The sequence below is a fragment of the Syngnathus floridae genome, chromosome 18 (genome assembly GCF_059516105.1).
Source record: "Syngnathus floridae isolate MCC-2025c chromosome 18, RoL_Sflo_1.0, whole genome shotgun sequence".
NCBI classification, from domain to species: Eukaryota; Metazoa; Chordata; class Actinopteri; order Syngnathiformes; family Syngnathidae; genus Syngnathus; species Syngnathus floridae.
The window spans coordinates 6,215,453-6,232,315 of record NC_142430.1 but is presented as its reverse complement, the minus strand read 5'-3'; the positions used below and the strand labels follow the sequence as shown (position 1 = coordinate 6,232,315).

The window sequence follows — 16,863 nt, the reverse complement described above, 5'->3', positions numbered from 1 at the left end:
ATTCAAAAACATCCACAAAGCGCACTGAAAAGGAAAACCAAAATAAAATTGGCACTAAATAAATGGCTTGATCGTTAAATTTCACAACAAAAGGAACCATTTGGTTTCGTTGTCGTCGCGGGACTATATATGGGGTCAAATGTGTGGATTGTCGTTTTTTTTTTTAAGCAACCTTTGAATACACAGCAAAGAATTTTTTTTTTATTCACTTCAAATCCAAAAAACATTAGAAAGTTGAGAGCTTAACTAGAACGTGTATATATTATTTTCTTAATTGGCTTCACAAATTTTAGTAACAGCTACGAAAAAACCACAAAAACAAGCAAAAATGTGGTCGCGGCCCCGTCGTGAAGCGACTTAAGACTCCACGTGGTGGATGAAGAGATGAAACGCCGTCCAAAAAAAAATTACTTGTGGAGGTTTTTATTTTCCGTCTCAAGCTCGGCAAGGTCGCTCGTTGGGGTTTTAGCCACTGCGGTAGCTGCCGTCGCCCGTACGCTGCGCTCTCGCCAGCACCATCTCGTGGGTCACTCGTTTGCGGTCCTTGGCGAGGCCCAGGAAGCACATCGCGTCGATGAAGCAGGTGGTCAGGTTCATCTTGCAGCCGAACTCGCTGGTGGCATAGTCGTACGGGAAGGTGTGGTGGTAGTTGTGAAATCCTTCTCCTGGACCAAAATACATTAGGGCACTTTATGAGAACAGTAGGCTGATCAGAATAGTAAAATAAAAATATTCAGATAATGATGAATAAAAACAAGCGCTGATTTTAAATCCATTCAAAAATGACTTAAATGGAAAGCCCAAATCAATTTTGAATTTGTGGAATTTAGCATTTGTTTGTATTGTTCCATACCTATGGCGCTGAACGTGACAAACTTGTTCTCCCGGGGGTTGATGCTCTGGTCGTACGGCCGGTTGCCCCACATGTGCGCGGCGCTGTTGACCAGCCAGGTAGCGTTGAGCACTAGCGTGTAGCGCAGCAACGCCGGCACAAAGTAGGCCACCCACAGGGACTCGCCCCAAAAGTACCAAGGCACGAACATGGGCACCAAGAAGCACATGACCAGCACTGACAGCTTGTAGTGGCTGTTGGGAGAAAAGAAATGTGTCATCCAAACTAAAAATCACATTTTATAAGTTTGAAAAGCAACAATTATCAATTTTGCCTTGGCTTAACCCAAAAATATTAATTTACACTACTTACATAAAAATATCCCAAATCAAAAGCTCTTAAAATTTAACGCAATTGCTCATTTTTGTGACTTTCTAACTTGGTTAACTAGATGGGGAAACAATGATTCTTGAAGGGCACAGAGGACATTCTAAATTTTGTATTATCATCAATCAATGCATGTTTTTCTTATCCAATCGATGAACTTCTGCCCAAAAATTCGTCCCCACCAATAAGCGTGTCTACAAGCAACCATAGCAACACGGAATGAGATAATCCCCTCAAAAGCCAAGTGTTTTCCCTGAAGTACTCACTTCCTCTGAAACATGACCACCTTGTCGGCCAGCAGGTCATGAAGCTCCAGTTTGCGTCCCTTCTCGATGACATCGGGGTGTTTGCGCACCAGCAGCCAGCCGATGTGGGCGAAAAAGAAGCCGCGCACGGCGTTGTGAGGGTCGGCGTCCGTTTCAGAGTACTTGTGGTGGACCCTGTGATCGCGAGCCCACTCGTAGATGTCGTTCTGCCCAGCGGGGGGAAAATCTTATTAACAGCCGAAACGTGATAATAGATTTGAATTATTTTGGGAGGGTACCTGAAAGGACATGGAGTTGGCCATGGCCAGGAAGATTTTTAAAGGTAGAGTAGCCTTGTAGGACCTGTGACTCCACAGGCGGTGAGCACCTGCCGTCACTCCTAAAGCACTTATCAAAAAGCAAAATGTGGCTGCAAAGAGACAAAATGCACATAAATACAAATTCATACCTCTCAAAAAGCTTTGTCTGAAAATCTGCACCTTTCAAAAATATGCAAAATATTTTTGGGCTCAACAAATTACTCAAAACCGTATGTTAACATCTATTGACAAAAATAATTAATTGAAGCCCTAGTCAAGTTATAAACTTTTTTCAAGTTACATAACTAGTTTTTTTTAAACAGCAAACCGTGTTTCACATGCAACTGAATAAGCGGCGAGCGCGTCAAGGCATGTTACGCAGTAGTGTGACCTGAGTCATACAGCACATGATCACTATTAATAATTTTATTCAATTTTAACAAACAACTTCTGCAACGTGCATGTGGACACTTACTTAGAAATTAATTTGTATTTTACAATATTAGATTCTGATAACTGCGCAAAAGATACTGCAACATTACGTCATTAGAATTAGCGCTCTAAGATGACCTTTCATGAAACATTTGGGTAAATAACCTCAAGGATGTCACAAAATCTTACTTGAAGGACCCTTTGAAGCTTTGGTTAAAAGGTGCAAAGGACCTTTGTTATCATCAAAGTCTAGAAAGCAATGCTATTCCAGTTTGGATCAGATTACTTCCAGGATCTTATTATTTCATAAATACAACTTTGAGCAAAGTGAAAAGACTACTACGACTTCTTATAAGGTCTAGTTTCCTTCATTTGCGATGGATAATTTTTGATTTTTTTCTTTTAAACCCTACGTAAAACTCACACAACCAGTTTTATTGCCCCTGGGACAAAATTAGATAAAAAAATTAAAATAATCACCTGAAAAATTGGCAACAACAATACGCCCTATTTCAAACTTCTGTTTCCCATGAAGAAAAATTGAGCATGATATATATTAAGCCGCACTCGTTTGTCATTAAAGTCAAGAGTAGGTGTTTTGACTTTTCCATTAATAATTCCAAATTTCCATCAAAGTCAAAATAGTGTCAAAGTGTTTTAATGGCCAGAGTTTGGTCATTCCAAGTCCCCTAAGGCAATTGGACTGAAATGGGAGCGTGGCATTCACCTTTGACGGTTTCCACTGAAGTACAAAACATCTCCTGTCCCGTCAATATTTCGTATTTATGAATTTGTGTCCGTCTCAAATCGTGCACGTTGGTGCTATTAAACCAAGTTTTGATTCACTGCCGGTGTTAGGAACGGACGGAACACATGATAGTGAACAAACGATATGGCGCGACAGTTGTGCACTTACACCAGAGCAGCGTAGAGAGACTGGCGCTGGGGATGAGGAGAACGCCGTACAGCGCGCCTATATGCAACAGGGTCATGAGGACGACGTTCCTCCATACGACGATCGTCGGCGGCTTGGGGCCTTGCTTCTCTTCGTACGTGTGGTCGAACGCGTCTTCCGTGGCCTCCATCGGAGAGCCGTTGCAGGATGCGGGCTGTTGTTGTTGCTTTTCCGTTTGCTCCCCCTCCTCCGTCATCGCGGTGCTGTCGGTTTGGTTTGACTGCAGAAATGCTCTTCGAATCAAAAAATACAAAATGATGACAGGCGTTAGAGTGGTGGCGAGTCCAACGGAGGCAAGAGGCGACAGAGACGGTGATGCTCAGACCACTAGGAAACGTTGCATAACGTCAGTATGACAGGCTCCTTGAAATCAAGCGAGGGGGTGGGCACTTTAGCAACTCACCGGAAATGGGATTAAAGAGGTCTTTGATGCAGCGACAGCTAGACGATCGTCTTGTTTTAAACGCAAAATTAAAGAGGACGAGAAGTGTGTCGCATCAAAACCAAAAGGGATGGGGAAGCGCGAGGTGCCTCAGCGGCTTCCCAGCCAATAGGCACGGAGCTCCCTCCCACTCGCCACTCTCTGAATGGCTGCAGGCACATCTGCTGTTCGCCACCACTTTAGCTCTCGATCCAGATGTTTAATCGTGTGCCCCCAGTCCCCCCACACACCCACTTATGCCCCACTGTCACAGCACCGGAGTTAGATGTGGGAACGGAAAAGTTTGTTTAAATTGGGAACGGCTCCAACAGTACGTCCATGCAAACTGACGTACAAGTTTGGTATACCTGCACGATCCAATCAGATTTGAAATGAAAGACGTACTGTTGCATTGTTTGTTGAAAATTTCTTATTGGCATATTTTATTGTCAATTTGACCCAACTTCCTTGGGTTGTTTTGCACAAAACAGCCCATTTTTTGATCAAAACCACGCAAAACATTTTTAGTTTGGTAAAATGTCAACAGGATAATGAGAGGACTGTTTAAATGCAAATTCGAACTGAACCGTGAAATGTATTGGTCAATTAGAGCGGCTCAAACTGCTTCTGTGATTTTTTTTTTTTTAGCCTCTTTGGGAATAGCAAGGTGAGCAAAAACTATTAAATCAGCGTACAGTTGTGTATCCAAAATTACGAGGTCAAAATAAGTTAACTTCTTAAGGTAATAGTGTATTTTAGGTTCTCCATGAAATTTCACTTGAAGAAATATCCTTAGCTTTTTTTGAATAGTACAAATAGAAATTGAAAATAAAATGAAATACATCCCAGTTAGAACAAATGAAATCAACTCAAAGAATGAATAATATACCTACACAATTATATGATTAAATAAAACAACATATAAACAACAAATAAAACAAGTACTAGTTTCACTATACCTTGTCAATGAATTAATTGGATATTTTTTAAAGTCCTCACTGGGTGCCAACCGCTGTAAATTCAGCATTCTTTGACCTATAGATATTTTTAAAGATTTGTCTCCCTCTAGTGGACAACCTAATCCACCACACCATCGGTCATCCCTCGCTAACTGTGCTAAACCATTTCTTTAAATCCCGTTATACGTTTAAAGGGTTGCAAAAAAAAAAGACGTCAACTCCACTGCGTTTACCAACGTCAGCATCTGTATGACGTCACCATCACGTCGCTGTCGACTTCCGGTCCTGCTGCTAACCACCGAGGTCCACCACCACCATGGAGGTGAACCGGGATGAGGCGGAGCGGTGCATCGACATCGCCGCTGCGGCGCTGGGCAACGACCAGCCGGATAAGGCGAGGAGATTCCTGGAGAAAGCCCAGAGGCTCTTCCCCACCGAGAAGGCGAGGGGTGAGTCGAATCTGCTGTCACTTGAACGCATCATCTGTTTTTTGTTGTTGTTTTTTGCATGGATGTCGATGTGAACATACAGTATGATGTACAGTACATGTAAGAGAGGGGGCGCTTGGTATTATAAGACTGCAAGCTAAAGCTATCACAACCAATGAATCACCTGCAATACACATAAATGCATATTTTAAAAACAATTCATTCAAAATTAGTGCTTGGACCAGAGGCCATTTTGGACAGTTCAGTTGGAACAGATCAGGTTGTGGAAGAACAAGCTAAACAAATAGCATTCCCAACCTTTATTAATTTATACTGGGGGGGGGGAAACCGTTACCAGAGAGTCTGTTGGTAAATAACCAAAATAAAGAATTATACATAAATTACAAGTTAAAAAAAAACAAAAGTGACCCTTTCTGTTTATTTCACTGCGTTGCGAATATTTCTGAAATCCTAGTCGTCAATATTTACTGAAAATCTTGGCTATGAAATACCCAAAAATGACACAAGGAGGCGTCAAAGTCTTGGCTAATTAAAGAGTCGTCCATGTCCATAGTTTTTCCCCCTTTGTGGAGCAAGATCAAGAGTGAACAAGACAAAAACTGTCCGCAATGTTGTTTGTCCATAGTGCTACTGAAGCTCATCTCCAAGAATGGCTTCACACCCAGACATGCGGACTTGAATGGAGACTCAGGACCTCGTCTACGACAGAACCAAAGTGACCATGACGGAGGTGAAGAGAAACCCTCTGAAACTTCAAATTCCTACACCGCAGAGCAGATGGATTCTGTGCGAAGGTATCTAATAAAAAAAAAATTAAGATGCAAAAATATCACTCCTAGCACAAGACTTGTTTGATGAATCCCCGCGTTCTAATTGCAGGATCAAGAAATGCAAAGATTTCTACGAGATCCTCGGCGTACAGAAGGACGCCTCTGAGGACGAGCTCAAAAGATCATATCGGAAGCTGGCGTTAAAATTCCATCCAGATAAAAATCATGCTCCCGGTGCAACGGATGCATTTAAAGGTAACACGTCTTTTTATAAACTTTGCACAACCATAATAAATAATTAGGTCTGTTACTGTTTTTCAACTGAGCAGCCATCGGGAACGCGTACGGCGTGTTGAGCAACGCAAACAAAAGACGACAGTATGACTCGTGCGGTGAGGAGAAACGCCATCCTTCCCGACAATCGGAAGCCAACTTTGACGCGGATATTTCTCCTGAGGACCTCTTCAACATGTTCTTTGGAGGAGGTTATCCAGCAAGTGCGTCTCACCTCTATCACCTTTCAAATTTTATTGACCGTTTCGTTATTCAGTTTGTATTATGATTTAGGTAGTAACCACGCGTACACAAACGGGAGGATGCGTCAACAGAGGCCACAAAGAAGAGAGCGACCACGAGACGTGAGTATGCTTTGGACATTAGGAGGCGTTATTGAGTCATGTTTATATATACTTTGGCCACCAGGGGTCAGTATAATGAAGCTATTCATAATAAACGAGTTTCAGATCTGAGTAACCCAGCATAGGAGTTGTTTTATTGAAAGGATAAACAATATATATTCTTTGGAGAGCGACATGAGGCTTTGTAGGTCTAATTTGCAAGCTAATTGCTATGATCATCATTTTTGTTATTGTTTCCTCAGGGGGGCCTCGCCCTCTTTGTGCAAGTCATGCCCATCCTCATCCTGGTTATTGTGTCAGCTCTCAGCCAAATCATGGTCAAAAGTCCCGTCTACAGTCTCAGCTATCGCCCGTGAGTTAGAAAAGGAAAGAAGCTTTATTTTGCCCTAGATTCGTCACCTCATATCTCCTTATCACGCACGTGCTAGGTCAGCAGGCCACACACAAAAGCGGCTGACGGAAAACCTGAAAGTGGCCTACTATGTGGCAGAGCACTTTCCCAAAGATGTCACCGATGGGAATCTCAAGCACTTGGAGCAGACGGTGGAGGATGATTATATCTCCAACCTGCGTAACAATTGCTGGAAAGAAAAACAGCAAAGTAGGTTGTAAACTCAAAAACCAGGTAGCTCCTTTAGGTTCATATTTGCATTCTCTGTCTTGCACAGAGGAAGGCATGCTCTACCGAGCACGCTATTTCGGTGACACGGATCTGTACCAGAGGGCGCAGAGGGCCCGAACGCCGAGCTGCGCCAAGCTGTCAGAGATCACCGCGTCCGTACACGGCTGATGTCGCCCTCGCCGTCCTCCTTATTTTGACAAGTAAGCATTGGATCTGTCGATTAATATACACTTTGGGGTTCCAAAAGTTGCTATACACAAATTATTTATCTGGCGATTTGTGAAAGTGCTCAAAATATCAACAAGTCATAAAGGGTGTGCACGTTTGGGATTGTCGACTTTTTGATTGACGTCCATTTCGTCCAATGACAGCGGTCGATCCACTGAAGGCGGGGCTTCATATCAACAATGATTTATGTCGGGCAAAAAGACAACAAAAGGAAACAATTATCTGTTTGTATTTGCTGTATTGATCTATTTGTTTTTTCTAGGCTGACCTGGCTGTAAATATCAGCTTACCTTCTAGACAAGACAATTTGACATGCAACACAAGACAAAGCAGCGCCTGCTAAACTGGTTAAAAGCGACGAAGCATTGCGAAAAACGGTAAGGATTAGCTCTAGGCCACTAAACTAAAGTTTCATGAGCCTGTGGCGCGGGACTTCTTTTTGGGGCCGTTTAATTGAATCGACAAGAAAGTTTGAGGCATTCAGTTGTACCTTGGAAGCAACTTTTTAAATCTATGCAGAAGTCATGGGAAAACACACTCGTGTATTGTCCGTCACGTCAACTCTGATGTCTCTTCTACAGTAATGTGCAAAGGTTTTATGAAATGCACTCTTGCCGATTATCACATTAGTAACATTAACGATAAACCTAATCCTGGAACTCCAAGCCCTAAAAACCCAACGCTAACCTTTAACCAGCGGTTGTCCTATCTCCACCACTAACAACCTACATCCATACACGGGCCCATCATCTCTTCTCGCATCTATTTGACAGAAGGTTATTCCAGAAGGCGACAGAAGGGTGCAAATTCCCCATACAACCGCCAATGATTCACATGCCGCCGATACCAATAGAAAATTTGTTGCACGTGTCTTGGCATCCACAACAGACGCCTCGCTGAAAGCAACCGCCCCGCAAACAAGCATGTGGAAATGTTTAACTAAAAATGAGGCCAGTATCCAGAAGTCTTTCCTTAAGTATAGTAGAAACAAGGTGGAATGATAGTTGACATGTTACTATTGACTATTTATTAACTTGCTACTTAAGCTTTACTGTCATTTTTTGTTTTTTAACCTCAATCAGAATTGTGTTATTCAGTTCTTTGTTCGTTTCCACCTGATCATCTTGTCTTAACCCAACCTCAACCCTAACACTCTTAAATCCTTAACCCCTAACCTTAACCCTCTAACACAAACCTAACCGTTAACCCAGCTCTAACCTTTGGGTTAATCACTCTTACTGCAAAAAAAAAAAAGTCATTCAAATGAGTCTATTGGCGGCTTGAGACTTTTGCACAATACTTGTTTTTAATGTTTTTAATGATTATTTGGGTTGAGAAAAATGGTATGATAAGCCCCGCTTGAAACTCTTCCCACCATGTTTTTACTGCGCGATACGGGAAAATAAAATAAAAAGTGGAAATGCTCAACAACGACGTGGCCGCTTTGTGTTTCGGAGCTGAACAAACAAGAGTTAAAGCAAAGCACGCAGTCAGCACTTTTTTCAAGGCCGCAGCTGGGATCGCTGCTCCCCGCACGTTCACATTACTTGGCCGACGTGCCGCATGTGCTCGGCAGGAAGTGCGGTGTCATATTCTCAAAAAGGCCTTCCTCCTGTGTCGCCAGGCAGACTTTGACTTCAGGTGGTTATAGTGGGGGTGAAGCGGACACACATCAATCTAATCCTAACTTCTTTTTTTTTTTAATTATTATTTATACGTGTATACACAGGCTAGAAATGTTTGATACCACTTTTTATATATACTATGTATATATAAAATAAAATAAAAAAATAAAATATATATACTATATACATATATATATATATATATATATATATATATATATATATATATATATATATATATACACATACATATATATATACACATACATATATATATATACACATACATATATATATACACATACACGTATATATATGATATATATACTTCATGAGTAGTCCACTAGTGTTTTAGATCCATAAAATTTCCCAAAATATACAAATAATTTTAAAGAAAGACCAATATATCCCAATATTTTTTTTTTCTATTTTAATTAAGTCAACCATCATCAAGAGTATATATGAGTGTTAAACAGTGTGTTGCGCTTTAAAATCACTGATAGAATGCAGGAATAACAACAAGGACTCAATTTATTAAAAAAAATAATTTATTCTTTGCGTCTGTGAAAATACAAAAAGCAAAACAAAATTTGTGCAAACAAACTGCAATGTCATGAGTATTTGAATATCAAATAAATAAGCGTCCACACTGGTATGGAATGATGTCTGATGAGAAGCTGTTATGGCAAATGATATGGTTTTGTTTTCTTCTTCTTTTTTTTTTTTTTTTTTTTTAAATGACCATATATAGCTGTAGCTGCCATTTGGGCGGTTTCCATAGAAACTGAGGTACACACTTGAGAAAGCTTCACTCGTACCAGGTTGACATCCTTCTTTTTTAGAAGGTTACAGTCATCTTCAGCATTCCTCAATCAGCAGATCCTCGGAACAATACAGTTTTTTCTTGATGACGCGGAACCCGGTGCTCAGCTTGATGGCTTGCCTTCCCGCTGGCACTTTGGAACTAAAAAGTCCTTGGATCTTGGGCCACAGCCCACCGGACTCTAACCTTAGCACCAGAGTCAGTTGAAAGGTGGGCACCAGGTAGGGGTCTGCCGAGAGCTGCGCCACGCTCTCGCACAGTGCCCCCCGCTCCACGCACAGGTCCACCAGGGCGCCACGCAGGCCGCACGGCTCGCTGGCCGCCAGGTGCAGGAGTTCACCCCCAATACGCTCCAGGAGCCGGTCGGGGATGAGGAGCTTGGCGCAGCGCAGGGCGCACGCCGAGTCCTTTGCCTCGCGCAGGCTTCGCTCGATCAGCTCCACCACCTTCTTCAAGACGGCCTCCTCGGTGGGGTCATAGAAAAGATCCTCCTCTGACAGGTCAGACGCTGTTAGGATCAGAAGGATAACGACATTAGAACCCAGTGAGTGGAAAAAAACAACCCCGGAGTTCCCCCTGAAGTCCTCAGCGCGTTTTACCCACCTGAGTCAGAGAGGTCGCTCCTGCTGCTGTTGTTGGACCTGGACTCCATACTGTCAGTCAGTCTTTGCACCAGGTTGCCCCAAGATAACCTCCTGGGACTGCTGTCCACCGGAGACGGGGGCAAGCTGCCGGTTTGCACGTTTGAGGCACTCGAATGCATCGCCTGTGTTGAAAAAGAGGCCACCAAACAAGAGGATGAGATCACTGTCGAATTTGCAGACAAAGGAAACTTGAGCGCTCAGAATGGCACTTAATTATGGAGCTCCTGGCATGATGTTGGGGAAAATGTTTAATAAATCGTGGCTACAATGAACATATTCATTTGTGGATGCCAAATAATATGCACACAAAATAATAATACAGATTCATTCATTTCCCCTTCCCCCCATGTCATGTCTGAGGCTCCATACTTATGATTTTTTTTCCTGCACGGTCTTTTGGAAAGTCACTGTACAGTCACTGTACACTTTTTTTTAACCGCAGGATACAGAAGGTGCAGTACATTAGAATAAAATCTAAACTATACAACTCTGGAGTTAAACAATTTTTTTTTAAAAAGGGATATTTTTATGTGTTTTGACAATTTTCATTTCCTATAGCTAAATGCTCCGAATGATACTATTTAGAATGCTCTAAACAAACCTTAAAATTATAAATAGATAAAACAAACTGATCATTTTGCAGCGCACTTATTTTTACAGAGCTATCCATTTGAAAAATGAAAAGAAAAAATAGCAGTATGAAAGTGCACAATGACTTTGCGAATACAGTGCAATCGATTTTTAATATCAAAGTCCTTACCTTTAATGACAAAGCAAAAAATGTCAGTTATTCGGAGTTTTATTGTCTGCAGAAAGCAACCATCGGACAACTTCCTCGTCCTCTCCTGTACTTGTCAACCAGCTGTCGAAAAGCTCTGCGGCTCCGGATCACCCCGCAACAATGTTTATATAGTCTTCTCGAAGCCACGCCTTCTTTGATGGCCTACCAACCAATCAAAAAGAAGAGTCCCGCCGGACACGCCTCCTAGCCGTATCTTGCCTGGTAACACGCCAGCGATGAACAAAAAAAAAGAAAAAAAGGGGGGCTCGTGTTGAATAGCATACCCCCGCTGCTGTGGAAATGTACAGAGACTTGCTTGGGCTTGTCGGTAACCGTTTTTTTTTTTTTTTTTAATCTTTTGTTTTACATCAAAGCTTAGCGGACATTAAATGACAAAAAGTCGCTATCCGGTTAAACTGGGAGCGTATACTGTATGTCTGCAAAAGCATGACATCACCTGTTTTGCTCCTAAAGCATTACATCACATTTTTTCTGCTGCAGAGCCTCGAAAACAACACTGCAGCAGCAGCAGATCCGTAAAATGACAATAAAACGCTCTGATTTAACAAATATGCATGACATTACAGCTTTATGTTCATGATGCACATAAACATAACATACATTGTCATGTCCATTTTTTTAATCCATCTTAATTTACATTGCCAATCATTGGTGACTATAGAATAATTGCTGTATAAATAAACATGAAATATTTTACATACAAATTGCATATCATTGCATACAAGTGTGGAATGTAACTAAGTACAAATACTTTGCAATTGCGCTTAAGCACATTTCAGTCTGTGCTTTTTTTCTTTTACCAAATTACAGGACTTGATTACTTTTGCCAGTATGTTTTTAAAACCTTACTTGTACTAAAATACAGTGTGAGTACTTTTGGCACCTCTGCTCTTTACCCCCCAATTGTAAGTCAAATTGTAGTAACAAAAGATTTCAGAAAATGAAAGTTGCCTTTCATATTCTCTAAGACACAGGTGTCAAAGTCAAGGCCCGGGGGCCAGATCCGGCCCACCAAATAATTTTATGTGGCCCGCAAAACCAAATTATGTCAACTCAATGTTACTGGTTTAAATGCCAAAACTCAAAATTGTCTTTCCTCTTAATAACAGTTAGATGTTGCGATGATCTTTTGTTAAAGCCACACTTTCAAAGTGAATTAGAAAAAACTATTTTTACTGGATTTTATTATGTGTATGCGATAATATAAGTCATTATTGGCCCCATGAGGGAAACCATAATGACAATGTGGCCCGCAACAAAAATGAGTTTGACACCTCTGCTTTAAGATTACCATTTTACAGACAAGGGACTAGTGCAGTAGTTCACAATCCTTTTTTACACAAAAAAAATATTGTCAACTAGATTATGTAACAATCTGTCTGTTCTACAAATGGGATGTTCAACGTCAATGTGTACCAATGACATTGCATCAGCCATCAGCTGACTGCTCAAAAACATGTTTTGCAGCCTCTCAATGCCATAAAGATGACACTAGCAGCTGATTTGTTTGTTCTGAGTTGCGCACGTAGCATCACGATGGTCAAGTGGTTTGCATGTCTGCCTCACATTTTTGAGGTTTGGGTTTCAAGACTCATCCCTTCAGTTTCCCCCTACATTTCCAAAACCTGGGTTCATTGAAGACTGGTGTCATAGGTGTCAATGTGGATTGACTGGCGACCAGTCCAGGGTCAGATGGAAGATGTGCATTCACGGTGTTAAGTTGCAAAAGAGGAAGTTGTTGGTGTGTGTGTGAGAGGAAGTTGGGAGCAGTACTTTGGTGGGGACACGTGAGTGGGCGTGGCTGTCTAAACAAGACAAACACCACAAAGCACACTGTGTCCCAATAGGGAGGGCGGGGGGGTTGGCCCACGTCTTAGTGTGGTGCGGCCCACTGGCGACCCCCCAAGATTATGTAGGTCAATCTTCTTCGAGAATTGATAGTCATACTGTATTTTTTAAGACATATACTTTACACTCCTATGGATGTACGCTCTTTGCCCAACATGTCTATCATAAAAACCAACATTTGAAAAGGGGTGTGAAGACTTTTCATATCCACTTTTTTTTTTTATTTAGAGCACAGAATTAAGTTTTTTTTTTTAATTACCCCAACACACACACACGTTCATTTTTTTTATGTGTGTGCACTGAGATTCCAAATTTGATCAGATGAACTTGAGATGGTGAACTTTTATTTCCTGACGCCTGACTTCTTGACGGGCACGCCAAACTTTTGAACTCTCTCCATGGGATTGAATTCTGACTGCGTCCAAAGGCGTGCCTTTGCCAAGCGCCTGGACAGTTTTTCTCCAAGTACATTCTGTACGCTCCACACCCTCCTCACTGTGAATTAAAAAAACACACACACGCTCATTCACTCGGAGGAACAAAACAGCGTGTTTGCTCGCTGTCAACACAGCACGTCTGCTGATTGATACGAGACCCGTGACGTCACACTTTGTTCAACTAGAACATGTTTGTGAAAGAGTGCAGTTAAACTCAAAATAACAAACAGCTGACACAAAGAATGTACGGCTTTTAATTACGTGCATGAATGGATTGTTTGTGATGGCTTCTGTGTCACGCGCTCATAACACAAACCCTAACCCTAACCACAGCAAGAGCAAGCCTAACCCTAAGTCTCAGCACAGCAAAAGCAAGCCTAAGCCTAACACAAACCCTAACCCTAACCCTAAGCACAGCAAGAGCAAGCCTAACCCTAAGCCTCAGCACAGCAAAAGCAAGCCTAAGCCTAACACAAACCCTAACCCTAACCCTAACCACAGCAAGAGCAAGCCTAACCCTAAGCCTCAGCACAGCAAAAGCAAGCCTAAGCCTAACACAAACCCTAACCCTAACCCTAACCACAGCAAGAGCAAGCCTAACCCTAAGCCTCAGCACAGCAAAAGCAAGCCTAAGCCTAACACAAACCCTAACCCTAACCCTAAGCACAGCAAGAGCAAGCCTAACCCTAAGCCTCAGCACAGCAAAAGCAAGCCTAAGCCTAACACAAACCCTAACCCTAACCCTAACCACAGCAAGAGCAAGCATAACCCTAAGCCTCAGCACAGCAAAAGCAAGCCTAAGCCTAACACAAACCCTAACCCTAACCCTAAGCACAGCAAGAGCAAGCCTAACCCTAAGCCTCAGCACAGCAAAAGCAAGCCTAAGCCTAACACAAACCCTAACCCTAACCCTAACCACAGCAAGAGCAAGCCTAACCCTAAGCCTCAGCACAGCAAAAGCAAGCCTAAGGCTAACACAAACCCTAACCCTAACCCTAACCACAGCAAGAGCAAGCCTAACCCTAAGCCTCAGCACAGCAAAAGCAAGCCTAAGCCTAACACAAACCCTAACCCTAACCCTAACCACAGCAAGAGCAAGCCTAACCGTAAGCCTCAGCACAGCAAAAGCAAGCCTAAGCCTAACACAAACCCTAACCCTAACCCTAACCACAGCAAGAGCAAGCCTAACCCTAAGCCTCAGCACAGCAAAAGCAAGCCTAAGCCTAACACAAACCCTAACCCTAACCCTAACCACAGCAAGAGCAAGCCTAACCCTAAGCCTCAGCACAGCAAAAGCAAGCCTAAGCCTAACACAAACCCTAACCCTAACCCTAACCACAGCAAGAGCAAGCCTAACCCTAAGCCTCAGCACAGCAAAAGCAAGCCTAAGCCTAACACAAACCCTAACCCTAACCCTAACCACAGCAAGAGCAAGCCTAACCCTAAGCCTCAGCACAGCAAAAGTAAGCCTAAGCCTAACACAAACCCTAACCCTAACCCTAACCACAGCAAGAGCAAGCCTAACCCTAAGCCTCAGCACTGCAAGAGCAAGCCTAAGCCTAACACAAACCCTAACCCTAACCCTAACCACAGCAAGAGCAAGCCTAACCCTAAGCCTCAGCACAGCAAAAGCAAGCCTAAGCCTAACACAAACCCTAACCCTAACCACAGCAAGAGCAAGCCTAACCCTAAACCTCAGCACAGCAAAAGCAAGCCTAAGCCTAACACAAACCCTAACCCTAACCACAGCAAGAGCAAGCCTAACCCTAAGCCTCAGCACAGCAAAAGTAAGCCTAAGCCTAACACAAACCCTAACCCTAACCCTAACCACAGCAAGAGCAAGCCTAACCCTAAGCCTCAGCACAGCAAAAGCAAGCCTAAGCCTAACACAAACCCTAACCCTAACCACAGCAAGAGCAAGCCTAACCCTAAGCCTCAGCACAGCAAAAGCAAGCCTAAGCCTAACACAAACCCTAACCCTAACCACAGCAAGAGCAAGCCTAACCCTAAGCCTCAGCACAGCAAAAGTAAGCCTAAGCCTAACACAAACCCTAACCCTAATCCTAACCCTAACCACAGCAAGAGCAAGCCTAACCCTAAGCCTCAGCACAGCAAAAGCAAGCCTAAGCCTAACACAAACCCTAACCCTAACCCTAACCACAGCAAGAGCAAGCCTAACCCTAAGCCTCAGCACAGCAAAAGCAAGCCTAAGCCTAACACAAACCCTAACCCTAACCCTAACCACAGCAAGAGCAAGCCTAACCCTAAGCCTCAGCACAGCAAAAGCAAGCCTAAGCCTAACACAAACCCTAACCCTAACCCTAACCACAGCAAGAGCAAGCCTAACCCTAAGCCTCAGCACAGCAAAAGTAAGCCTAAGCCTAACACAAACCCTAACCCTAACCCTAACCACAGCAAGAGCAAGCCTAACCCTAAGCCTCAGCACAGCAAAAGCAAGCCTAAGCCTCACACAAACCCTAACCCTAACCCTAACCACAGCAAGAGCAAGCCTAACCCTAAGCCTCAGCACAGCAAAAGCAAGCCTAAGCCTAACACAAACCCTAACCCTAACCCTAACCACAGCAAGAGCAAACCTAACCCTAAGCCTCAGCACAGCAAAAGCAAGCCTAAGCCTAACACAAACCCTAACCCTAACCCTAACCACAGCAAGAGCAAGCCTAACCCTAAGCCTCAGCACAGCAAAAGCAAGCCTAAGCCTAACACAAACCCTAACCCTAACCCTAACCACAGCAAGAGCAAGCCTAACCCTAAGCCTCAGCACTGCAAGAGCAAGCCTAAGCCTAACACAAACCCTAACCCTAACCCTAACCACAGCAAGAGCAAGCCTAACCCTAAGCCTCAGCACAGCAAAAGCAAGCCTAAGCCTAACACAAACCCTAACCCTAACCCTAACCCTAACCACAGCAAGAGCAAGCCTAACCCTAAGCCTCAGCACAGCAAAAGCAAGCCTAAGCCTAACACAAACCCTAACCCTAACCCTAACCACAGCAAGAGCAAGCCTAACCCTAAGCCTCAGCACAGCAAAAGCAAGCCTAAGCCTAACACAAACCCTAACCCTAACCCTAACCACAGCAAGAGCAAGCCTAACCCTAAGCCTCAGCACAGCAAAAGCAAGCCTAAGCCTAACACAAACCCTAACTTTTGCAGTGCTGAGGCTTAGGGTTAGGCTTGCTCTTGCTGTGGTTAGGGTTAGGGTTAGGGTTTGTGTTAGGCTTAGGCTTGCTTTTGCTGTGCTGAGGCTTAGGGTTAGGCTTGCTCTTGCTGTGGTTAGGGTTAGGGTTAGGGTTTGTGTTAGGCTTAGGCTTGCTTTTGCTGTGCTGAGGCTTAGTGTTAGGCTTGCTCTTGCTGTGGTTAGGGTTAGGGTTTGTGTTAGGCTTAGGCTTGCTTTTGCTGTGCTGAGGCTTA

At 43.2% G+C, this 16,863-nt stretch overlaps 3 protein-coding genes across 6 annotated transcripts; 1 reads left to right on the top strand and 2 right to left on the bottom strand.

Annotated features, from left to right (window-relative positions):
* Positions 1-179: 179 nt before the first annotated feature.
* scd (stearoyl-CoA desaturase (delta-9-desaturase)) lies at positions 180-4,714 on the bottom strand. Of its 3 annotated transcripts, none has more exons than XM_088360103.1 (6): positions 4,552-4,714; positions 3,133-3,404; positions 1,764-1,894; positions 1,486-1,691; positions 854-1,086; positions 180-665 (listed from the first exon to the last, which is right to left on the bottom strand). In XM_088360103.1, the coding sequence occupies exons 1-6, from the start codon at positions 4,617-4,619 to the stop codon at positions 466-468; spliced, it is 1,110 nt and encodes a 369-aa protein (XP_088216229.1). In that variant the 5' UTR covers positions 4,620-4,714; the 3' UTR covers positions 180-465. The 3 variants fall into 3 exon arrangements, with proteins under 3 accessions (XP_088216229.1, XP_088216231.1, XP_088216230.1); XM_088360105.1 differs by lacking the exon at positions 4,552-4,714 and adding an exon at positions 3,575-3,742; XM_088360104.1 differs by lacking the exon at positions 4,552-4,714 and having other exon boundaries at positions 3,133-3,535.
* Positions 4,687-8,689, top strand: dnajb12b (DnaJ heat shock protein family (Hsp40) member B12b). 2 transcript variants are annotated; one of them, XR_015854043.1, is made up of 10 exons: positions 4,687-5,000; positions 5,626-5,794; positions 5,880-6,025; positions 6,100-6,267; positions 6,338-6,408; positions 6,651-6,760; positions 6,837-7,009; positions 7,077-7,230; positions 7,521-7,635; positions 8,032-8,689. XR_015854043.1 is itself a non-coding variant. In XM_088360106.1 (9 exons), the coding sequence occupies exons 1-8, from the start codon at positions 4,868-4,870 to the stop codon at positions 7,196-7,198; spliced, it is 1,092 nt and encodes a 363-aa protein (XP_088216232.1). In that variant the 5' UTR covers positions 4,687-4,867; the 3' UTR covers positions 7,199-7,230; positions 7,521-8,689. The 2 variants fall into 2 exon arrangements, 1 of the variants encoding a protein (XP_088216232.1); XM_088360106.1 differs by having other exon boundaries at positions 7,521-8,689.
* Positions 8,690-9,413: 724 nt separating this feature from the next.
* Positions 9,414-11,265, bottom strand: ddit4 (DNA-damage-inducible transcript 4). Its single transcript, XM_088360746.1, has 3 exons — positions 11,111-11,265; positions 10,310-10,472; positions 9,414-10,214 (listed from the first exon to the last, which is right to left on the bottom strand). Exons 2-3 carry the CDS (start codon positions 10,467-10,469, stop codon positions 9,742-9,744), a joined length of 633 nt encoding a protein of 210 aa, XP_088216872.1. The 5' UTR covers positions 10,470-10,472; positions 11,111-11,265; the 3' UTR covers positions 9,414-9,741.
* Positions 11,266-16,863: the final 5,598 nt, after the last annotated feature.